Source organism: Balaenoptera borealis (assembly GCF_965194805.1).
Source record: "Balaenoptera borealis genome assembly, chromosome: 4".
NCBI classification, from domain to species: domain Eukaryota; kingdom Metazoa; phylum Chordata; class Mammalia; order Artiodactyla; family Balaenopteridae; genus Balaenoptera; species Balaenoptera borealis.
In genome coordinates, this window is record NC_138861.1 from 100,023,126 (window position 1) to 100,048,678 (window position 25,553).

The following is a 25,553-nucleotide window of genomic DNA, read 5'->3' on the forward strand; positions in this document are numbered from 1 at the left end:
AATAACTCACAAAGAACCAATAGAATAGTTATCCAGAGAGAACAGCCCAGAACAGAGGAGCAGGGTCAGCATGATATATATGGAATAGGAATGGCAAGTACTTGACACACAGGCCGCTTGCCCCACTCTTTATTCATGGCAGACATTACTCATTGATCGTAGAAATTTTCCCAATGCTTAGACATGGTTGAATTTTTTTAAGCAGTGAATTTCTGGTAGCCATTATGAAATAGGGAGGAGACAATGAAATCTATTTGTTAATTTCCACGTTAGGATAGAAATATCTTCCTGGTTAGAGTGATGAGTTCCTATTTTAATATTAGGAGATAAAAACATACAAGCCCTGTCTTTGACAGTCATGAATAATACTTGTCATGATGACCCCATTCATTGTTAAGGGACATGGAATGTTTACGTATAATCTGTTTGAATTTAAATCATTTTTTGTCATGTTGGACCTTTCCAAATCTAGAGCTTACTGCAGTGCCTCGTATATATTGGGCATGCAGTAAATATTTGTTGAATGAATGAAACTCACAGCGAAGTTAACTGTAGCCTTGAAGAGGTGAAAGGCCAGAATTTTATGAGCTGAATCCATCCAACTCATGCTGGGACCTGAGTTAGGAAGTAGAATCTTCACAATATATCTCAATGCACAGCCACTTTCTTCTGTAAAATTGGTGTAAGCACGACCCTCTGTTTCCTGCCATGCACATTTGCTCTAAGTCACAACATTAATTAATGGAAAAAATTTATTGTAAAAAAAGAGTAGCAATTCTAAATTACTTGTTTTCATGCATTTGGATGCCCTATCCAACTCCACTCTACCAGGAATAATTTGGCAGGTTTTATTTTCAGAGAATACATTGGCACTTTTATTTTAATTTCAGTTATTAATCAATGAGATTGTAAAATACATGAGATCAAGGACTTCAGACATTATTTCAACTGCTCACCCACAAGTGAACAACATTTATTAAGCATCTACTCTTATGAGGCGTTCTTTTAGGCAAAGGTGAGACTACATAGAAGGACAGGACATAGTTTCTAATCTCAAGGAACTCAGAATATAGGAGGGGCGACGATGTAAATTAACATAGCTACAAAATCTGCCATTTACCACATGGGTACTATAAGTTGTAGCTACGCAGTAAGTGCCGGTAGATATCACCTTATATCCTCAACTTGGGGTGAGCAAATATATTTCATCTCTCTTGCCTGTTCCAGTTGTTTCATAATGTTTACTTGGAATTCATTATCAAAAAAGATTCTGAAGCCATGGGAAGATTCTGAAAAGGGTGGCAATCAGTGAGCAGTGTCAGTCTATGAGCAAAGGAGAGTGAGGTGGCACGTGCCAGGAAAGGACACAGGCTTCGTACTGAGAAGTGGGCTCTTCGAGACATTCATTCCCTAACGTCTTCCCCTACTTCTGATTTAGTAGTTGTTGATTTTCCTGTTCAGACATAGGATCCCTAAATGCCATGCTTTTTTGAATGATGGTGTGAATACAATTTGATCAAAGCATCATTTCCAGGGGGTTAAAGAAATAGTGAAAAAAAAGACCTTTCAAAAGTTTAATGGTGATGTCTAGATATTTATTTTAAAAATAATGATAATGATAGCTAACATTTGTATATTACTTTGTAGTTTACCAAGCACTTTCACAAAGTGGAAACAACCTAACTGTCTGTGAATGGAGTGTTGGCTAAATAAATCAAGGCACTTTCATACAATGGAATACTAGGCAGCTGTTATACAGAACGATGTAGATCTTTATTTGCTGATATGAGATAACACCCATGATAAGTTTTAGAAAAGCAGGTCTATTGTACGTGTCTAATGCTGTTTAAAAATTATATTTTCACAGACATCTATATTTGTATGTAGATACAGCATTGAAAGCAATCTGGAAATTTATACAAGAAAATGCTAATAGTGGTTGTCACTGTTTACTGGGATATAGAAGACTTTTACTGTCTCCTTTCCATCTTTCTGCGTTTTCTGAAAAACTTATGATGAACATGTGCTACACTCATGAAAATAAAAAATAAGTCATCCATTAAAAAACTTAAGCACATTACCATATATTAAGGTCACTTGATCCTTATGACCACTCCAAGGGTAGTTGTTATCCATGCTTTACAAATGAGGGGCACAAGTTCAAATTAACTGCCAGTACTTAGTTTTACCGTGTCAGGCAATATTCTGATTGATTTACACATATAAACTCATTTAATTATCACAGAAATCTTTTGAGGTAGGTCCTATTATTATCTATATTTTACAGATGAAGAAATTGAGGCACAGAGAGGTTAAGTAAATTGTCAAAGGTCACACAGCTTATAAGCTTATAGAGCCAGGATTTCAAGCCAGTTTGCTTGACTCCAGAGTCCACGTGTTTCACAATGATGCTGTGCTGCCTGATAGAAGGTGCAGGGTGGGAGGAGGTAGCCTTGGTAGCTGAAATTAGCTCTCCTGGCTCCAAATTCTGTTCCCTTGTCACTGCACGTTTGCATGTGCCTCATTTTATGCTTGCCGTGGATTGTCAGCCCATTATCTCCCCATCCCAACGTGGCCTCATAGCCTGGTATAATTTATTTAGGGGACCTCATGATACATTTCTGCTGGAATTCGGTATTGAGAAAAAAATCACTCTTGGCTACATGACAACATTTATACATATATAATCTACTATGTGCCAGGCACTGTTCTAGGAACTGAGATAAAATAGTGAACAAAAAACTCCTGTCCTCATGAACCTTACATTCTAGTGGAAGGGGACAGAAAATAAGCAAAAGATACAAAGTTTAGAAAATTGATAAATGCTATGAAGAAAAATATGGAAGGAATAGGGATAGTAATGGGTGGGCAATGGGAGTAGGGGTGAGGTTACAATTGTACTAGAGAGGTCAGGGAAGTCCTGTTTCCTTTTGTTGAATAATGAACGTTTATCTATCCCAACACTTTTTGATTTTTGTGCAAATGGCCAGGAAACTCAGAAGTAAATTCAGAACTCAGTTACAAAAAAAGTAGTGCATTCCAAGTATATACCTAATGTTTAATTCCTGGCTCCTCTTAACCTGATTTGATCTGGTTTTCATTTTTATAGTCTTGTTTTATGTGTCTAACTTCATATGTAATCCAGAATCCCATTTTTAGAAATAGATAGGATATACATTTTAAATATCAAAGAAATGAATAGAGTCAATGAAAAGTACAAGAGAAAGCAAACAGCCCATTTTCCTTGAGTTCAAAGGAATCTCCCCTTCTTTTTTCTCATATTGACTGTTGAATAATCTTATCTCTGACTTGACTGGGGACTCTTCATTTATTGCTTTTATTGCTTTCTCCCCAATGCTCATGACCCTCTCTCCCTCTCTCTCTCTCTCTCTCTCTTTCTCTCTGACTCTGTCTCTATCTCTATCTCTCTCTCTCTTTCCAAGAAGGTTTAGACTTGTGTTTCTTGGATAGAATTGGTCTTTTCTTTTGAGATACAAAAATCTTTCCTCTTTCATTACTATAACCTTTTTAAGTGACTGTGAAACTTCCTAGGACCATGGTGATACTTGGCAGGAGTTGTGGATGCTGATGGATATTGTAGTTTCCTAGAGTAATTAAAACTACAGTTATTTACAAGGCTTCATTTAGAAACTGTTGCAATCTATAGCTGGTGTTAATTGATGACAAATTCAAGCTGTTTATCAATAATGCAAGATATTTATGTCAACATCTTCTGTTGTTATGCTCACACCTTTAACTTCGCGATCTTGAGAAACAAGACTTTATGTTAACATTAGTGCCTGGAAGGTGACTGAAAACACTGGTGTTGACTGACATCCCAGGCGTCTATGTTTGGTTCAGGCCATGTTGACCTGCAGTTAACGTGGTAACTAGTCCTTAGTCACAAAAAAGAGAGAGTTTTGTTTTTAAATATAATTTTGAAGATCTATCATGCAAGTTAACAATATCTCTCTTTGGTTATTTTTCTGGCTTAAGGATAGGATAAAACAACAAGGTGTTTGGGATTAACCGATACACAGTACTTTAAGTAAAGTAGATAAACAGCAAGGACCTACTGTATAGCACAGGGAACTATATTCAATATCTTGTAATAACCTATAATGAAAAAGAATATGACAAGAAATAGATACATGTATAATTGAATCACTTTGCTGTATACCTGAAAATAACACAACATTGTAAACCAACTATACTTCAATTAAAAAAAAGCAAAAAAAACCCACTCTCAACACATCTCTATTGGTTGTGTTCATAATCATATTCCCAAGTTTTTGTGAAGTTTTGGAGGTGGCATCTTTATGCTTATGACAAGGCCTTTGCAAGACTGTGGGTGTCACATAGCCTGATATTGTAGTCGTTTGTGGATATGTCAGACTCTTCCACTAAATTTAAGGCAGAGATTAGGTGTTAATCACATAAATTGGTGCTTAACAGAGTGCCTTCTAGATGGTCGGTGATCAACAACTCTTTGAAGAGTGAATATGAGAATTTATGCCCATATGATTGTCTTATAGGAAAGATATAGAAAACACATACCTGATTCCCTACTGGTATAAGGAGAATCTGTAAATAAAGTAAAAGGCTTAGAACATGCCTGAAATACAGTAAGTGCTCAATATAATTTACCCATTATTAATATTATTTATTATACTATCTGAGTAGTCCCAGGGCATAGCAGAATGTATGGCACAGAGTTCACCTTAATAAAGATTCATTTAAGAAAGAACACATGAATGAATGAATGAATGAATTCCAGAAGAGGTTTGGTATCCATTCTGTGAGCTTGCCCAGCACCTCCTGCATTGCTTAACTCCAATATATTCTACTAATATATTATACTTGTTTATTCATCGGCTCACTTACCAGCCTGTGGTGCTCCAAAGGGAAGACATCTTCTTTATCTCACAGTCTGAAGGCCAGCACAGCCTATTGAATGTGGCAGGGTCTCAGTGCATGCTTTATGAACGGATGCACATGAGGATGGATGCTTGAATACATACCTCCTCCATGATGTTCTGTTAGCTCAGAAGAAAAATAGTTTGGGTGGATACCAATAGGAAAAAATATCCTACCTTGCTGTACATTTCTATAGAATTCTAGTATTCATTCCTTTTCAACACATGTTTTTTAAGTTGTTTAGTTACCATTTTAGACCTATGGACATAACTGTGAACAAGGCATTGTCTTTGTCTTCATGGAGAGTGTGTTCTAAATATCTCTGTGCTTCATTTTATTTGCATTTCCTCTCTTCTGAGAGGCCTAATTTACTTTTGAAATTACATTAAAAATTATATTCCTGAGCTTTTAGACATTTCACCAGTTGGTCTACTACTGTTGAAGGGCCTACATTCTATATGCTCATTTACTACTTGGCAGAGGGGAGAGAGAGGTTGAGAGAGATAGAGACAGAGATAGGGGGTGGGGGGAAAGGGAAGTCATTGACTATTAGTCATTGACTAATTATAGTTTAACATGTGTTTCTTGATTAAATTGGAAGGGGAGGGGGACGGAAAGAGAAAGGAATTTGAAGAAATTGGCACACACGATTGGGAGGGTTGGCAAGCCAAAAATCTACAGATCTGTTGGGCAGGCTAGCAGACTGGAAACTCAGGCAGGATTTTTTAGGTTACAGCCTTGAGGCAGAATTCCTTCTTCTTAGGGCAATCTCAGTTTTTGGTCTTATAGCTTTCAATTGATTGGATGAGGCCCACCCACATTATGGAGGGTCATCTGCTTTATTTAAAGTCAACTGATTGTAGATATTAGTTACATCTACAAAAGAACTTCACAGCGACACCTAGATTAGTGTTTGAACAAGTAGGCACCATAGTCCAGCGGAGTTGACACATAGACAATCAGATTATTATCTTCTATGATCCTTATAGAATCCTCCTAAAGAGCCTAGGCACAGTGAGCCCAGTTTTACAGAAGGCACAGGGAGCCTTCAAACCTTTCCTCAGGCCATGTGGCTCTGAGCCAAGGTCAGTGTCAGAGTCAAGGGTGTGAGGCTCTGTCTGTACCATGTTGCCTCTCAGCCTGGCCTAGCAACCGAGAACCCACTTTTGACAATGCCATCTCTTCACCTGGAATTCTCTCTCCCTCTCTTTGTTTAAACCTTTTCTAAGACATTTTTCTACTTTAAAAAGTAGTTCTGCGTACTGGGTATCTTTTCAAATGAATCCTGATGACCTCTTTGTGGTTTAGTCTTTCCGTTTTGTGATTATGCAGTTTGTGATTGTGTACATTTGGGGACAGGCAGTTCCTGAACAGCCCCTAGGATTGCATATCTTTAAAAATAGATGCTTTCCAGAATCCATTGATATGCATTTTAGTATATATTTCTTGATGAAATAATTTGTATTCATGTATCATAATTTCTCTAGTCCACGGTGGACATTGTCAATCTTTTGTCCAATTGGAAAATCATTGATTAATTATAGTTTAACATGTGTTTCTTGGTTAAATGCATGGTCATTTATCCCAGTTTATCAACAGTTAACAGCAGATTTTGTCAGACTGATGGCCCGTTAGGAAGATCATCAGGTAACTATCAGAACTTGTTGGTGTCATTATTTATATCAGGTCTCTAATTGTATATCATGTCTGTCATCTCAAGATTTCACCGCAAACCATGTGAGCCCATATTAGAATTATTTAAGTTCACATCTCTATCCCCACAAGATCATAAACTCCTTGGGAGAGGATAGATTGTATTTTATTCATAATTGTGAGTAAGATCAGAAGAAAATATTATCTTGATAGTCAGAAGGGGACAAAGGCAATGATTTCCACTGGGTGCGCCCCACACAGCGCTAGGCACACATAGAATGATTTCAAAGAAGGGAAGATGGGAGAAAGGCTCCTGATAACGCCTGCTTCTCCTTCCCCACTCTCTTCCAGGCAGCCTGGGTTGCCCTGTTCTTTGTCCAACAGATTCCTCTTGTACAGCTGCTCCAGACTCAGAGATTCCATCATCCCTATTAAAGTGTGGGCTCTGTGAGGCCAGCAGCCAGATCTAATTCAACTATGTAGCTGTAGCGCATCACACAGTTTTAGCTAGCAAAGATGAAAAACTTTGTCAGGCAGCAGAGGGAGGCAGTTTAGTGTAGAGGTTAAGGGCATACACCCTGGAACCAGGCTGCCCAGGTTCAAGTTCCAACCTTACCATTTATTAGATGTGTAGTCTGGGGTAAGTTACTTAACTTTTTGTGTCTCTTTCTCCATTTGAAAAAAAAGGATAAGAATAGTTCCTATTTCATAAGATAATATGTATAAAGCACTTAGAATGGTAGTGGGTACATGATGGACATTATATATTGAATTCTATTTTTTTAAGAAAACCACCTATTTCCGTTTTAAACTACTTTCGATTTTCTCTCTCTGGTCTAGTTACTTCCTAGAATTTTGTGGGTTAAAGACTGATTTCCAATAATATCACATAAGCAGCTGCATCCTACCACCTGCTTGAGAGCCAGATCTTGGCTCTCACTGCCTTTCATATTTCTTTGTATTTCCCTTAGCAGTTAACACTGGACCTTGTATGATTTATCATTTGTCACCAGGACTTTTTATTTTCTAGTCCCCTTAGTATTGGGGAAAACTAAAATTTAACCAAATATCTACAGATACCAACTTAGGTATCTGATCCTTACATTCTCCATGAGGGCAGTGGTGTCATCCTTATTTTATAGAGACCCAGGGAGATTAAGTATCAATATCTTGACTCATTTCAAAGAGTCAGGAGGTATCAGAGTCTGGTTCTGTCCTCAGGTCAGCCTTCTTTTAAATCTCCCCTTCATTATCCTTCCTCCTTCTGCCTTTCACCCTTCTGGGGTCTCAGCAGGTACCCCCCATCCCAGAGCTAGAGGAATCCACATGCTCTTTTCCGGCCACGTATGCCTCTTGCAATCATTTATTCGGGATCCCAGAACTTTTATTGGAGCGCCCACGAATGGACGGGCAAGGTCCTGGCAAACCACATCTCTGTTTTCCTTTATTTGCATGTTGGCAAGCACACAGGATTACCCAATACTACACTAAACTAGTGAGTAGGGCACTCAGCAAAGCAGGGCACACATGCAAGGGCACCAAAATTTTTCCTTTGAAAGATTATTACATTTGTTTAAAAGAATGAAATAGTGCCGTTTGCAGCAACATAGATGGGCCTAGAGATGATCATATTAAGTGAAATAAGTCAGACAGAGAAAGGCAAATATTGTATGGTATCACTTATATGCGGAATCTAAAGAAATGATATAAATGAACTTATTTACAAAATAGAAATAGACTCACAGACACAGAAAACAAACTTATGGTTACCAAAGGGGATAGTGGAGGTTGGAGGTGGAAGGGGGAAGATAAATTAGGAGTTTGGGATTAACAGGTACACACTACTATATATAAAACAGACAAACAACAAAGACCTACTGTACAGCACAGGGAACTATATTTGATATCTTGTAATAACCTATAATGGAAAAGAATCTGAAATCACTTTGCTGTACACCTGAAACTAACACAACATTGTAAATTAACTATACTTCAATTTTAAAAAATGGTTAAAAAGGTGATCATTGGAAACAGCTATTCTGACAAAGGTTAGAACCCTATTGGGCTTCTCTATACATATGTAATTTAGTAATGAGTCTACTTTTTATTTTGAATTACATGTGGGGCAGGAGCCTCTAAAGTCTTCACAGGGCCTGGCTGTCTATAAGGTGAAGTAGATCTATTTTCAAGCCCCTAACTGATCCCCGTCTCTTCTCCCTCAACACACTTGCTATTGTTCTGTTCACATGTGAGTGTATTAATTGATTGTGAGTCTGACCTTCCACTCACTCTTGGACTATAAGCGGTTTCAGGGCAGAGAGTTATACAGTCTTATACAAGTTAAGCACCTGGTTATACAGTCTTATACAAGTTAAGCACCTGGCATGTTGCTGGACCATCTTTTGGATAGTAGTGGATATTTACTGATCTGTTGACTTGTAACAGCTGGCTGTTTCCCCTTTAATCTTGCATTCTACATGTTTGCAAATATGTATTTTCCCAGACAGTTGGCTAGGTGTAGAGAGATTGGTGATGTGTGTCTTCCTGTTTGCCTCGGCATCATGACGCTGACGTTGTCCTTTGACCCCAAGTCTTTGAGCAAGGACTTTCAGTTTTAACTATAACCTTTAGGATCGACTTTATCTACCTTTACAAGGTGGGAAGATTGTGAACAGTTAGTATTTAGTAGGCAGAGTTCCTGTGGAGGAGAAGGAAGTCCATCACACACCCTTTAACAAGTCTCAAGTTACTGTCTGAGACTATAAATAACGACTGTGGACATGAATCGCGGAGACGAATTCTTTGTGGATAATTTTCCAAGCAGTAAGGTGTTTTCTTTCCACTTCCCTCTTCCCCTTTCAAGTGGTGATGGTTACTGATAATATTTAGAAAAACAATATATAGATTCTGAGGATACATTTCTTCTCTCCTATACCACCAGTTTAATTTATTTTACTTATTTTAACCTCTGGGCATTTCTACAGTAGCTTTATGATGCAAATATTCGGAGAGAGCTTTGGTGCATACGAGTAATCTTACTTTCAGGTTTTCCTTGTTTTTGTTTGTTTGTTTGCTTGTTTTTATTTTCCGCACTTCACCTATTTCTGCATTTTCAAAATTTTGATTTTTCATATTTAGTCCTTAATAATTTTGCCTATAAATAACAAAAGAGATGCTTGGAGTTGGAAAATGTAGACATTGTCTGTCACTCGTTCTTTTGAAGCAAGTGACATTTGGTAGCAATTTGTACTATCTCTTTCCTCATACATTTACCCAAACTGGCAATGACTAAAGCATCAGTGATAAATCCAAATATCAAATTTTTTTTTCCGTTTAAAAGTTTTCAAGATTTTTCTTTCACACGGATCTTTGATCTTTAAAAATGCCTCTTTTTTTTTTTTTAATATTTATTTATTATTTATTTATTTATTTGGCTGCTCTGGGTCTTAGTTGCGGCTCGCGGGATCCTCATTGCCGCATGCAGGATCTTCGTTGCGGTATGCAGGAAATTTAGTTGTGGCATGCGAACTCCTAGCTGCAGCATGTGGGATCCAGTTCCCTGACCAGGGATGGAACCCAGGCCCCCTGCACTGGGAACGCGGAGTCCTAGCCACTGGGCCACCAGGGAAGTCCCAAAAATGCCCCTCTTTTATACATTGAGTTGGGACTTACTTTATCCTCCAAGCAGAGTTGTCATTTCTTCTCTCCCTTCAGTAAGTGGGCAAGGCACCCCCAGAGAAGGAAGCATGAGTCCTGGTCCTTATACACCTTTGTGTATTCATAAATCTCAATCTCTACTCCATGGACTAAAAGGTACAAAAACTTTATTGCATATAATTTACTTTAAAATGCTTTAGGAAAGGAGGGAGAAGAAGGAGTGAGAGGACAGAGAAATAGTTGGATCTGAGAAATTTGAAAAGTGAGGGAAGTGGGCATTTGTGTAGCTCCCCCCTGTAGGTGAGGCATTCATTTTGTACTCCCCTAACTTACACCCCTTCAGCTTTTCCTGTTGAATCCCTGTGATAAGCCTGGGAGGTAGGCATTATGTCCATTTTCTAGATGGGAAAATGAAGGCACAGAGACATTAAGTAGTTCAGCTCTTGTGATTGAGATGAAATGTTCTGAAGTGGCTTCGTACTCATGTTTGTGTCTGGTGCTCCTTGCTGAGGGCACAGCCTTCACAGCCAATGTATTCTGCGTCCATCGGAATTAGATTTTGCTTCAAAGTGTTTGTTCTTAGCAGTATAATGTGCATGCCTAGAAAGGGATCATGAATGTGAACTTGGCTTAATGCTCTTTTAGAAAATGAGTTTCTCCTTTTTAAATCATTACATTCAGACCAGACCTCAAAATATTACAAAACCAAAACATGCAACTTTCATTCCTACTCAGTTATAATCAGTGTGGTTTTGATTTTTTTTTTAGGCGTGGTGGTGACGGTGGCCATGGGGATTTCAGAATTAATAACACATGCCTACCTCCCCAAGTGGCCATAGGCCATCCCTGTTTGCCTTTGTTCTTCTAGGCTCCAAGAGGTGTGAGCATATCAGAGGACACAGTCTCATTCTGGCTTTGAATTCTGGGCTATTTACTTTGGAACCTGCCCCATTGAATGATGACCCTCTAGTCCACCAGGTGACCCAGGTACTTTGGATCTTAGTTATAATTGTTTTAAGACCAGAGCTGCCAAGTTCTGCGAACTTACATTTTTCGGGGGTAAATGCATTCAATGGAGTTTGTTTTATTTATTTTTCATAAATCAGAGGAGATTAGAAAACCATATTTTTTAGCTCCCGTTTCTGAAGACTAGTACCATGATGAGTTTTGAATGGCCCTGACTCATGCTACCTTTCTGTATTTGGCTGCACTCCAAGCAAAGGCTATAAAATTGTGAGTTTATTCAATTATTGGTATTAAGAGTCAAGCTTAAGGTGTATTTACTGAGTTCTGTTCTAGAGTGAGATAAGCATATTGTTTGTACTTCATGGGATAGATTTGTATAGGAACAGGTTTGTGGCATGGAAAACACTTTTGTAATGTGGTTTGCCATGTGGTCTTAAGATGTGTTCTAATCTGACTTTCGTTTGCAATTGCCATCTTCAAAAGGAGTCTAAATTTCATTTCGGAAGAAGAGTGGCATTATAATAAGGGCTCCTTTTTCTCTGGGGGTTGCTGTCAGTGATCTGAATCAGACATCCCAAGTTAACTTTAGAGGTTGATCCACAGAGAAAGGGATGTTCTTTTAAATGATTTGCCAAATCAGATTCAAAGAGACCTGTGGTGTGGCTACTTTTGACCAGAGCAGGGTGCCATGTGTTGGCTGTGATCCTGTTTGAGTTCTGCCTTTTCTTAATTTCCCTGGCAGTTTTAGCTAGATGTGTGTGGCGTTTTTACTTTCATTCTGAATGGGAAGCTATGGTTCCCTTCTGATTCGTGGAGAGATTCCTAGATGTCTAAGTTACGTGACTTTGGGGCACAAGCAAAAATGCCATTTTTCTGCACGGTCTGCAGAATGTCTGGAGTCAGACAAGACTGACTTCAGGCCCCAGGTCTCCTACATATCAGCTTTTTGTCTTTAGAAAAGTTACTTAAACTTTAAGATTCAATTCCTAGAACTGACATAATAATAGTACTTGCTTCTCCTGTTAGTCCGAGAACTAAGTGAGATAATCCACAAAGCTCCTCAGCACGGTGCTTGGCATTAATAGCAAATATTCACCAAATGTTGGTCATCATTTTTTTTTTATTGCTACTATTTTGACTCTAGCTCAAAGAGTTATGGGCTATGAATGTTAGAAGCAGAACGTTCTCTAGAAGTAGAAAAGACCCTGTTCTTTGAAAGCTGAAGAAGGAGAGGGGGAGAAAGGAGCCCCGTGCTTCATTTCCCATCCTTCAGACTTGTTTATTACAGTGGTAGGTTACCATGGAAACTTTTGGGATTAAGATGGCATGATTGAGTTAAGCATTCAATAAACACCTCAGGAAAGCAAAGCTAAGACATGTATGCACGCCATAAGTAGTTTTCAAATAAAAGGGTTATTTGGGGGCAAAGACGGGATGGCAGTTTACTGACTTCCTTATCTCATGGAGTTTCCTGAGAGAATGATGATCAAGAGTTGAAACTGTGATTGTCACCCTGCTTTTGCCCTTTTGAGGCCATTCCGTCAAGTTGGCAGTAGTTACAGCCAGAATTTCAAAATGGGAAGCTGCTCTTTACGTACCAGGGAGTGTGGCTTTCCAAAATAGATTCTGAAGTCGAAAAGAACTCTGAGTATTTTTCGAGAAGGGTTGACCTCCTTTCATGCCACTTACTGTGAATTAAAGCTGCGAGGGAGAACTAGTTTGGGCATGTGGTACAGCACTTAGAGCCGCCGCTGCCAGGGAACAAGATTTGTGTTTCTAAGGAGATACAACAAAAAGGAGAATGCTTCAAGAGCCAGCGGCTGTCAGAGTGTAAAAGTATCTATGTTCAGAAAGGGAAACAGAAATTGAATTAAGTAATTTTATACACAAGTTACAGGGTGCCCTTCTGCTAATAATTCTTAAATGCAAAAGCAAATAGTTGTGGTCACAAAGGGCTTAGTACATCTCAGCTGATTTGAGTTCTCAGACTTGAACTGGATGTGATTGGTATTAACCTGCTCTGTGCATGTGATTTTCAGATGGTCTGACTCTTGTCTGTCATTTTGTTGGGCTGTATTAGTAACAGGGACATATTCCAGCAGAGGTTTAGGCAGCCACTTGACAACGAGAGGAGGAGAACTCTCCAACCAGGGCAGCAAAACAGAATCCTCTACCAGTGTCTTGAATGCCAATTTCAGCCCGTTTGCCAATGTTTAATCAGTGTTTAGCATGGAAGGATGCCCTGGATGGGTTCCTTCGATAAAGTATCATCACAGGACAGAAATCACAGGGAGAGTGCACCAAAGAAAAATTACAGTACAGCTATATTTACTTAGTGCCTCTGCAATGGGGTTTTATTTTCCACAGTTGGAAAGGGAACCACCTGTCTCAACTGCTGATGTCAGAGAGCTCCCTCGAGACACAGGGCTGTTGGAAAGCACATGATACTGTATATATTTGCTCTTACGTCCATATCAGGCTAAGATTGGGTTTCAGATTTGTGCCCTATTGTGGAGTTCATTGAGCAGTGACTCCGAGGTGCCCTCCCACGTCACCATGCCCTTGTGAATTAAAAAGTAGTGTGTGTGAGCCCCCATCGTGAGTGTTCCCTCAACTTGCCATGCAAGTATTTACACTGCAGTAAAATGAATGACACGCATCTTGGGGGTTATCATTTATGGACTCGATTCTGAATGTGAGTATCAGGAGGCATGATCTCTGCCCCCAGACTCCTTCTGGTGTCTTGGCTTTTGTTTTCTTTCTACTTATCAGGATTTAAAAAATACATATATAGATATCTATCTATCTATATCTATCTGTCTATCTCAGATTTGGAGGTTTTATGTGTAGATTGTTAAAGAGGCAAAAAAAAAAAAAAAGAATAGGATGTGCCTATCTTTTTAATTTTTATTTATTTATTTAACTTTATTTTTTGCTTATAGCATGTCAGTGTGGGGAAATTGTTATAGAATGAATGAATGCCTAATGCCTGATTTGGAAAGGCTGGATAGTATGACCATGCAATTTCAAGGCATCTATTGAATTATTATTATTATTTTTTAAGATGTTCAGGAGTTGTATAACCACTGCTCCAGTCCTTTGTACCTAGGGGAGAATTAGGCCTTTTAAACATAGTTCCTTAAGGCAATGGAGGGCCACTGTATTGCACAACTCCAGGGGGCACCATTTCTGTCGTAGTCAAGGACTCACGCTTGTACTATCCAGCTGGCTATATGTTCAATCCCAGAAAATATGATGCTATTAACATTACTCAAACATTACATAAAAATAGAATTGTTACCAACAATTGCAGAAGGCATGCTATTAGTGAAGTTCATTATTTTAATAGTGTCACACATCTGAATTTGACTGTCTTTACCAACTTGCAAATTATATGGTGGTTACACAAAATAGGTGGAAAACAGAGTTTCTGAGAGTGTAAATTACATTCTTGGGCCACATCAAATCGATGTCCTATTAGGGATAAGAACGAGGTTTCTTAATTCCCAGACTTCCCATGATGCACACCTTCAGTTAAATTAATATTTTAAGTGATGTTTGGTACCTTTTTCTCAAATTCTAGAAATAGAGTAATAGGATAGGCTAAGACCCCCGGTTCATCTAATCTTTCCCCTAGTGTAAGATTTTCCTCTGAAACATTAAAAATGTTATAATATATGATTGATATTAATTAGTTTTCTGTAAAGTACTGCACTCCTTAATGTGAACTGAACTAGAAATAAACATATTACCATGAATTAAGATTTTCTTAGTTGCGAAGAAGAATTGGATGAAGGCACCTATGTGAAATCCTAAGCACAGGCATCAAATTGAATTCATGCCAGCACTGCCTTGAGATTAATTTGAGTGCTGAATACGAATAGTGTACCATAACATAACTGTGTTTACTGAATCATTTCTGGCACCAAAAACTAAAGCTACATTATAGATGCAACAACGGGCTTTTCTCCCTTGGAAGAGAGAGGCGGGTGCATTTGTAATTCAAGTGAATGTTACCCTCTGAAAAATGCCTCTAGTCCCCAGGAAGGGAACAGTCTTCTTGAGAACCTTGCATATTCATCCCTCAGACCTTGCATACTTTGTGCTGCTCTGGCCTTCTCCTGCAGCCTGTTTGAGTTTTATAATATGATCAGCTCTATTTTCTATCCACACCCCCCGCTCCCAATCTGGAGTACCGGTTAGACCTCACTTTATAAATTTCCATCGCGTTATTACGTATATGTTTGAAAAGGTTTGGAAGGTGTTGAAAAGATAATATGGGGTTGCCTCAGGGATATTCTAGAAGGACTTCCTGATTATGTAAGGAGGTGGATTATACAACATTTAATACAGGGCTGTGCGAGAATACGGTAAAGGTCCAAGGATCACTGTTCACTGACGGGGATGGGAGTGATGGCCCTGGAGTTGTGTACTGCTGGGGCCCTGCTCTAATACCCCTTTTCTTCTGAAATTCCCTGATTCTGTATTCTTTCATTTTATTTGCATCTATGATATCACTTACTTGAGAGTGAGTGCAAAACTTCAGGCCGCCACTGTCAAATAGGAACATTATGTACATCACATATATAATTTGGAATTTTCTAGTAGCCACATTTAGAAAAGGTAAGTTTAATTTTAATAAAATCTTTTATTTTTCCCAATATGTCCAAAATATTATATCAACATGTCATCACTATAAATTATTAATATCCTCCATTCAATTTTTCACACTTAAGACTTTGAAATCCTCTGTATATTTTGCCTTGACAGCACATCTCAAGTTTGACTAGACACATTTCAAATGCTCAGTAGCCATAGGTGGGTAGTGGCTGCTGCATTGGACAACAGTTTTTTAATGTATATGCCAATGTATATACTTTAATGTATATGCCAACTTTTTAAATATATATGCCAACACAGTTTTTTAATGTATATGGATATCCTTCCACAGAAAAATTACTTGAAATAAAAAAAATACCTCAACTATCTAAAACAAAACATCACATACCCTTTATGTCACTTTATCAATTTAAAAAGTAATTGTATGATTGATCACAAATTCGAGAAAAGTGTGAATGCTAAGACAATTTAGTTAATGGACCACTGGTGGCAAAATTGACTTTATATTGAATTGTTTTGCTCCTGCGGCTTTGTTTTCCACTTTTACCCCATAGATACCATCATTTTAAAACACGATTTGCTATTTGGCGGATCTTCTCGAATTTGCAAACTCATGGTATCTTGTCAGTTTTCAGGCACCATATGGATGTCTTGTTTCTTAACAGAGAAACTCTTGAAAGACTTTTGGCTCAGATCACTTTTGTGGACAGCAACATGGAAACAAAAACTGTTCTCTGCACTTGCTCCTTCCGGTCTCTTTAGAGGTAGAGACAGGTCAGGACTGGTATGAGGCTGGTTTTCCCTTCCTCAGGTACAGGCACTTGGCATCCCCACAGCTTAGGTGATGATTCTGTGTGTACACTCATAGAGAGTTGGCTTAATGTAAGACTTCAAAAGGAAGTCTGCTCTGCTTTGCTTTTAGGACTTTTTTTAGATGGGGAAGCCAGGCAAAAAGCAAACCTATGTATTTATTCTACTGGTGTTTGATGTTCAAAGAGTTTTAAGTATTGGTATGTGAATGACAGGTATCATTACTGGGTACTTATTATATGCTAGGCACTGGGCTTGTATACATCTCATTTAACCCTAGCACCAATCATGTAAAGTAGGTATTTATGTTGCCATTTTCACAGCTAAGAATGAGAGGTCTGATAGTTTAGGTAACTTGCTTGGGATCACACAGGTAGATACCCAGTGGCGCATCTGCGCTGACTGACCCCAAAGGTTATGTTCTCACAGAAGGGGACCATTGTTTTCACACCAAGTCAATGACCCCCTTCAATAACAAATTTTAAACCAAGGGCAAAATGCTAAAGGTATAGAGTTGGAAGTTTCCTTCACTTCACTCATTTAGGAAATACATTCAGAGATATCTAATCCTAGCCCATCTTTTGATAGAAGATAGATCTAGAAAGGTGAAATGGCTTTGTCCAAGGTCAACAAACAAACCTACACATCGGGTCCCTTGATTCCTACTACACTTCTGATTGTCTATGTAATTTCTGGATTTTTGAGATAAATTGAACATTCAGAATATTTTTTTTTAACAGAAAGGTAGCAAACTTTAAAACTTGGGAGTATAGAAAGACTTCTTTCTCTTTCTTCTCTATGCTTTTTAGACTTTTTATTGACATATGATATGAATACCAAAAAGTGCATATATCATAAGGGTTCAGTTCCATGAACTTTTACTAACTGAACAGACCCATGGAACTAGCACTGCCAACAAGAAATAAACCATAACTAGCTTTCGGGAGCCCCTTCCAGCCTCCAACCACTACCAAAGGCAACCTCTGTCCTGACTTCTGGCTGCATAAATTAGGTATATCTGTTTCTGTACTTATTTGTATAATGACTAGCGTAAGTAGGTATGTACTTTTTTGGTGTGTGTGGCTTCTTTTGCTTCACATTATGTTTGTGGAAATTATGTACATTTTGATGTGTACTAGAAGTTTATTCATTCTCATTGATGTACTTGGCTATACTTTTGAAGTGTAAGAACCTCAACAACCATAATATTGTCAGTGGAATTAATAAGTTTATTGAACATTATTATTTAAATTGCTTTTTTAAGAACGTTATTAACCACAGTTTCATTTGATTCAGTCTAAAACAAAATCACAAAGCTCAAATATGGAGCCTTAACAGTTGCAGTGTAAGGTATCTCCCAGCAAACCTCTCTTGTTCTGTGTTTTTACGCAATATTCAACATAAGGTAATACAATAGGGAAGACAAAAAGGGCACAGTCTGAAAATACCCACAGGAGATTGAATAGTTGGAGTTCCCACTAAGTAGCTTTGTATGGCTGTGCAAAAGGTTAGGTGTGGCCTATTTTTAGGTACCCTACATGGAAATGGATGTACTAAGATGGATGGTAGGAAGTTACACCTCAGGAGTTGTCAGAGATTTTTGTTTTGAAAAGAGGTAGGAAAAGAATCCTTTCTGATCATCTGCTTGGGGCAAAGTACAACCTGGGCTCTTTAAAGAATAATCAAGCCTTTGGACTGTTGAAAAGGGAAACTTGTAAACTGCCTTTTGGAGACTGTTTCACAGGCCCAGAAATCAAGCTTTCTTATGTTAGCTTTCTTGTTGTTTCTTTTTTCTGGGTGCAAGAAAACAGGAAGTTAAATCTGTCCTGCTAGAGTGTACTGCTGGAGTGTCCTGCACTGTTTGAGCTGGTGGTCTGTCAAGGCTTTGTCCTTACTGAGGTTTATCATTCACCTGGTCTTACTTTGCTTACTCCATTGTTACCAGGGCTCCCTCTCCAAATGTCCTATTAGGGAATCTTGTGTGGCTGCAGCTGAGCTATTCATTCAGCGCTAAAGGAAGGTCTCTAAGTTGGTGATATTATTTGGCTCTGAAGCACAGATCTTCCTCCTGATAAATAGGGTCATATGTACAAAGAACACAGCTAAACAGGAAAACTCGATAACTCCCAGTGATGCATCAACCATATATCTTGTGATACAGCATTGGTTTAATATATTTGCTAATAATGCCAAGATAACCCATGTTAGGCATTTGTCCTTCTTTTCTGCCTCCATACCCTAAAGTAGTATCTCAGATGATCCTTCTCAAATTACAAAAAAAAAAAAAGGTAAGGTCTTCTTTTACCCAATACCATGAGCTTTTTATTTAACGGGGGGAGTGCTCTGGTATTAGGAGGCAAAAGCGTTACTCTAAGCTCGTATTTCCCTAGACCTTATTCCTATTTACAAAACCCTGAATTTCAGATCCATCCTCTTTTCTATCTTCTCTCTCTGGGTAACATCATTTCTTACCTGTTGTAAAAGCAAATCACATGTTAGTATGTGAAACTGCATCTATATGCAGGCAGAAGTGAATAGTCACTATCATATCAGCTGTGTGTTTTTCATCCTTACCATGCAAGCAGGGACTTGATCTTCTACGTGACTTGTACCATTTAATAGAATTAATGATAAACAAGATGAAAACTTGCTGTTTCTCTGGGGCAATGACCTGGGCTTTGTAAGAAATCCAGGTCTGTAGAAGCTGGTCTTCTTACAGCCAATATTCATGAAAGTATTATGTTTTACCAGTTCTCATCTATTCTTTTTCTGCAATGGTTAGGAAGTTAAATATCCATATTGCTATGAAAGTGATGAAGCTGTGTGGTTTTTCAGCAAAGTTGAGCACCGGATACCTTTCCTGCACACCCTCCCTGATTTCTAGTGCCTTTGTACAATGAAACATTTGGATTCACCGCATGCAGAGAAGTCTTCCCAGGTTGCCTGCGTCTGTCAAGGCAGATACAGCATTGCGTTTGAGAGTTGACAGGGATCTTAGATATAGTTGAATCCGGCCACCTCTGTTGATAGATAAGGAAACTGAGGCTCAGAATCATTAAGTGAACCGCCCAAAGTTGAATTGCAGGATCCATGTCCTTCCTACCATCCTTGTCCTTCTCTTTTGGGCTAAATCAAGATCCACAAAGTCACTCTACTTATCAGGAAGACTTGAGCCTCATGTAATCACTTGATAACTCATGAACTTGGCCTTGGTTCCAGCCCCGTCAACCATCTTCTCATGAGAATTCTTAATGGTCAAAATAATGATCACCCAAGTGTAGGAAGAGTGATTTGCAGGAAAGACCCATGAAACTGCAAGGATGCTAAGTCGAAGAGGCTCATAATACAGCTTCCATTCCTGCGGAGATAGTCAGCCTTCCAGGGGAAAGGAGGTGGGTCAAGGTCTCATGTGACATTCGGAGAACCCAGAATGAGCTTCTTGCCCAGGAACAGGGCTGCAGCATGACACTATTTACACAGGTGGCTCCCCGTTTTGGAACAGATTGTGGTCCAGAAGTTCACTTGCAAGTCATTGGTTTGAAACGTGGACTGCATTTTCCCCATCCAGTCAATTTCCGTGGTCTCCAGTAGAAGCCACATCTCCAGCACCTCTTCCCTTCTTCCTTCTAGAACTGCCCCTTCCTATTCCCTAGTCAGTAACAATCCCTTCTTGAGAAATTTTCTCAATACTTTAGTCATAACATTCTGAAAGCATTTACTTTTTTTTTTTCTTGGTTTGTGCTTCTGAGCTCCATTAGATGCTAGAAGGGAATAAAAAATATGATTAACAAATAGATGCTTTTGTATAAATAACTGAAATTCCCTTAACCCTACCAAGGATAATCGTATTTTAGAATGGAATGTTTGTTTCACTTAATTGATGAATTTCAACTTGAGAAACAAAGTGAAGATGGCTGTGGCATCTGGGTGTCAGAGGTCTGGGCCCACCTCTGAGGCAAGCTAATAGTGGATAGCTTTCCTATCCCTATAAGTCGGGGCTCAGAGGTATCTCAGGGTTCCAGGTAGTAACTTCTCTCAGCTTTGCATCCTGAGTGGAGTGGCTGTTAGACTCGATTTCATATACAGAAATGGCTTTCTTTTAAATATATGATGAATGTTGAGACTTATATTGGATGTCAGGGGCTATTTCTATTTGCTACATTCCCTGTATGTTAAGAAGGCACAGTTATAAGTCTGAATCTCTATATTTCTTTTAAAAATGAATAGTTTTTATTCTTCTTCTGAATATAAAAGTTATACATATTTAGCATAGAAAATTAAAAAATTACAGAAAGGCACATATACCCCCCCCACACACACAAATTTAAAAGAACTTATGTCATCGGCCACTATTAACACCTTGTTATATTTTCTCCTTATCCTCTTAGCTCTTCTATCTTTCTGAGTGTATATTTATATGTAAATTTGTTGTGATTATAGTTTTTTCAAACATAAAATTTTAAACCTTAATATATTTTGAACATTTTCTCATTATGCCATTAATGTATTTCACAACAGTTTTTAATGATAGCATTGAATATATATACATAATGAATGTATGTGTGTGAATATATATGAGTTTATATATATATAGTGTTCCATTATTTATTTTGCTAGGCCATTACTGTTGGACATTTACACTGCTTTCAAGTTTTCAATAATGTAAATTATGTAGCATTGACTATCTTCACACTAAAAATCTTTGCACATATCCCCCTGTTATTTCCTTACAATGAACTTCTAGAAGTAGAATTTCTGGATCTATGCGGATGCCCATTTTTAACATTTTTGACACATACTGCCTGCTTGTCCTCTAGAAAACTTTGTACTCATTTATAATCTGACCAGTAGTATTTGACATCTGTTTTTGATTGAGCTGCTACGTGGAGGTCAGTCTTAGAAGTGGTCTTCTTGATTAAGAATATTTCCTCAAAAATCTTGTGTTTACTTGGGCTAGCAAAAAAAGTAAGAGTTTATATAAGGCATCACAAAATTTAGCTAGACCTTAAGCTAATTGCTTCCTAAGATGAGAATTTATTTCCTTTCTACATCCTCACATTTTTAGGACATATATTCACTCTGCTAGAGTAAAATTCAAATACCAAAGCACTGGAGAAATCCACAACAGAAACAAAAGCAAAATAACTAAAACCCGTCTGAATCTTACCTGGTGGGATTGAAAAAAAGAAAAAGAAAAAAAAAAAACACTTCACTTATTTAATTCTTCCATTTCAACAATAGTTGAAAATACAATTTTTTCTCTACAATCAAGAAAAGTTAAGCTCATTAGGACCCCAGCTCTAGAAATAAGTACCAAACAGGGGGAACTGTTTGACTAACAGTTTTTTTCCAATTTAACAATTTGTGTACCTGAGGTTTCTCTGGCCCTCAGTAACTTCAGTTAGGGGATAAAATATCTCTCTTACCAAGTGAATTATGTTATTGAGGTTCGATAGGACTTTAAAATTTTAAATAATAACAAATTTAATAAGATATGATGTGCTTTATTTTCAGTTTCAGTAAAAAAAAAATGCTAAATAATCCTATTGAACATTTCTTGTTTAAATAGTCAATAACTCGCTGCATTATAAATGAATTAACCTGAAATAATTAAGGTAAATGAAAATGTCTATAAATGCACAAATACAACAGAGTTAAGCATCAGACAAAATCAGATTTTAACCATCCTTTTATTATCTCTTATCTGTGGGCCTAATAAGCATACTTCTTGCCTTATGTTTAGATTAGTCCAATTGATTGCAATTTGGATTAATTTGCACATTATTTTTTATTTTAATGTGAAAAATGCCAAGAGCAGATTTTGAGATCCACGTTAAAATACAGGCTCAGTTGCATAGAGCTGGTCTGCAGAAGGTTTCACTGGAGATGAGAGAGAGGTTGCTGAAGTTGTTTAGTTTATTAGAAGATAAAAAAATAAATAAACAAATGCTAGGAGGCATTAAAGCCGACTACTGATTTTCCTCTGTTTTCCAAATATGCTCAGTTCACAGTGACATCACCATGGTGATCTTGTGTAAAATAAGACTTCATTTTAGAGTGGTGATAGGCTAGAGGCCTTTGTTATACCCTGCCCTGCTACCAACTTCTGTGCCCCGCACAGCAGCAGCTTCAAACACGTCTCAGGGGCTCAGAGCACGTGCTCAGACTGATGTGGGGTTTCAGGATCAGTTAGCCCCTCTAGGAATTAAAAGCCAGCAATTGAATGCCTGTTATCAATGATTAACTTTAAAAATATTAGCCATTCTAGGCAGATCCCTTTCCTTTCTATGCAGGCAGCATTCCCAGGAATGTTGGCTTCCAGCTACATAGACAGTCTCTAGGTTATAAAGTTGCCTCGGGGGACTTTGCTGTGCTTTTGATTTGGGAATGAATATTATTCTTATTATGAAACTTTAGTTCTTCCTAGAAGGGTTTTCAGAGATCTGTATGCTCTTTTCAGCTGTTATCTAAATCCTGGCTCTGTCTTATTTTTCTCAGTTATAAAATGGGTACACAGATCATCTTTATTGGGTAGTTTTGAGGACTAAATTGATTGAAGTGTGGTATCTAAAATGCTAATTTCAGTGTCTAGCCCTTGTAAGCGCTGCTGTATATTTTCTTCCCCATTTTTCTTCTTTGAAAACTTTTAGCCTTAAATTTATTCTCATGTAGTTTATTGTAAGCTTAGAAAAACAAATGAGCAAAAAGATATTTATACTAGTAGCTCTTCACTTCTGAGTTCCCACCTATGTTCAATAATGAGATCAAAACCAGTAGTCTCTGCTGTTGTCTACTTGGGTATTTGGGTTTGATGGTGTTTATTTTTTATAACTGGCAGATGTCTGAAATAGGCAGGGCAGCAAAAGCCTTGCAATCTGGGGCAGGAGAGGGGAAGGAAACTCAAACGTTATGTACTTTGTCAAATTTTTTTCATAGAATTGAATTCTTCTCTTGAAGGTTTAATTTCTCTCTTATCGACTTTAAGGATAGATACTCTTGCCTCCACCAATGTTGGAGTCTTGGGGAACAATAACCGAACTACTGAGGGGAGAAATTCCATTGGGGTGGAATCCAGGCTCTGTGTAGATATGGAACATTATGAGCACTCAACAGATGTTAATAAATACCTCCTTCTATTGTTGAGACAAAATGGGGTTGATTTGGGTGTGAATTTAATGGTTAGTGAAAGGACCTTGTACCTAGAAAGGGTGTATTTTAAGGAAGAAAAGAATTGGATATTGAGCAAAATAGCAATGTTTTTTTCATATCAGATTACTCTGTGTTTTTAAGGTCTGTCATCCTCCCAAATTGTAAGTAAGTTCCCTTGTGTTCATGACATATGCCTTCTTAGCAGCCTTTGCAATACATTGCTGTGGACACAGTAAGGTTTCAATAGATCACTGTTGATTGAAACCAAACATTTGGAAATCTTGGAGGCAGAGTTGATGAAGGGATGAAATGAGGGCTGCAGGGAGAAAGGAAGAGAAACAGTCAAGGCAGAGGGGGAATCAAATATAGAAACATCCTGGGAAACCAGGAAAGACCAAGGTTGGTGAACAACTAACACTTTATGTACTCCTGAGAAAAGAAAAACTGGACAGAAGAGAAAGTTTAATCTGAAGAGCTAATTAACCAAGTTATAAGAAGACCTCTAAAGTATCCCTCTCATTAGAGTTGTAATTTTGAGACCAAAAAAACAGCAGTGGAAGGTACTCTAATTTTCCCCAAGAATCTATTTAAATTTTTATGTGTACAATAATAGAAATCTGAGGGAAAAATTACAGTATGCTGGAGTTTATAAATCATTTCAATGTTTTGACTCCTAACTAACCCTCTTCGTGATGGTAAGAAAAAGAAAAAAGTATGTATATATAAAACCACCTTTGCTTTCAGTGGATGTGCTGATTTGATTAAGAAAAAGTGGAATTAGGCGGCAAAAAGACAAACAAGAAAACCCCGATAACATAATATGAACAGGTTAAATATCAAAAACAATAATACAGAATGTTCCAGTGTAAAGAACATCTCTAAAAGATAGGATTAAAAAATATATATGTATTCACATAAATATAATGGATGCCTAGTGTTCAATGAACACAAAAGTATCAGAGAATTATCACAACACAGGGATCACCTGATAATAGTGAATAAACATCAACTCTTCTTGGTCAAGTGACCAATATTATTTCACAGTTGACTGTGTTGAGCACAGAGCCAATGACCTTTGCCCTGCATTTTAATAATTTACTGTAGTTTTACATTAAATCAGAATATAATTGTGAAGAAAATTAGTGTTTCTTTGTGGGGAGTGCAGAGTAATGCCACTAATTGCACGTATAAAAGCCTTCCCGAGGTTGTATTTTCCTGTTCTTTCTTGATTTGGAAAATTAAAACTATGGTAATTTTCCGCTATTTGTAAGAGGGAAAATGTGCCAGTGAAATGTATTCAGCTAACTTAAAACGTCAAAGCTTTTGGCCATCGTTTTACGTCCAGTAATGACAAACTGTCAATTTCATCACATTATTCAGGAATATACTAGCAACTTGTTGCAGATCTCAGGGTAGACAAATTTCTTAAAATAGATGTGATCTGAAAGAAGAAACAGTCTGATGTTTTTTGGTTTGTTTTTTCTTTCACTTTAATGTTTGAGCTACTTTATATTTAGAGCAAATCACCATTTTTTTCCTGATAAAGGGATGGACAATAGCAAATTCATTACATTAAACCTAGTAGAATAGGAGATTAAATGAATAGTGCTTTAGAATCATTTTTAGATCCCTGGGGAATTTTTTTTTCAGATGAGTAATTATCAAGTAAAAGACTGAGTTGATTTTTAAAATAAATGGGGTTTAAAATTTTATAAAAACATGTATATTCACAAATATGTATCCACGTGAACATCACTCTGGAACTTGGAAGGGTTAAATCC

At 37.8% G+C, this 25,553-nt stretch overlaps 1 protein-coding gene across 3 annotated transcripts in view; it reads left to right on the top strand.

Annotated features, from left to right (window-relative positions):
- PPARGC1A (PPARG coactivator 1 alpha) overlaps nt 1–25,553 on the top strand; it is a 466,423-nt gene that overhangs the window by 340,182 nt on the left and 100,688 nt on the right. The window contains exon 1 of one of the 3 annotated variants that reach the window (XM_082389217.1): nt 7,991–13,888. The exons of the other annotated variants lie outside the window; for them this stretch is intronic. Within the exon in view, the coding sequence (XP_082245343.1) occupies nt 13,871–13,888 (18 nt within the window). The 5' untranslated portion in view covers nt 7,991–13,870. Of the gene's footprint in view, nt 1–7,990; nt 13,889–25,553 lie in introns of those variants that run through there. 3 annotated transcript variants of the gene reach the window in all.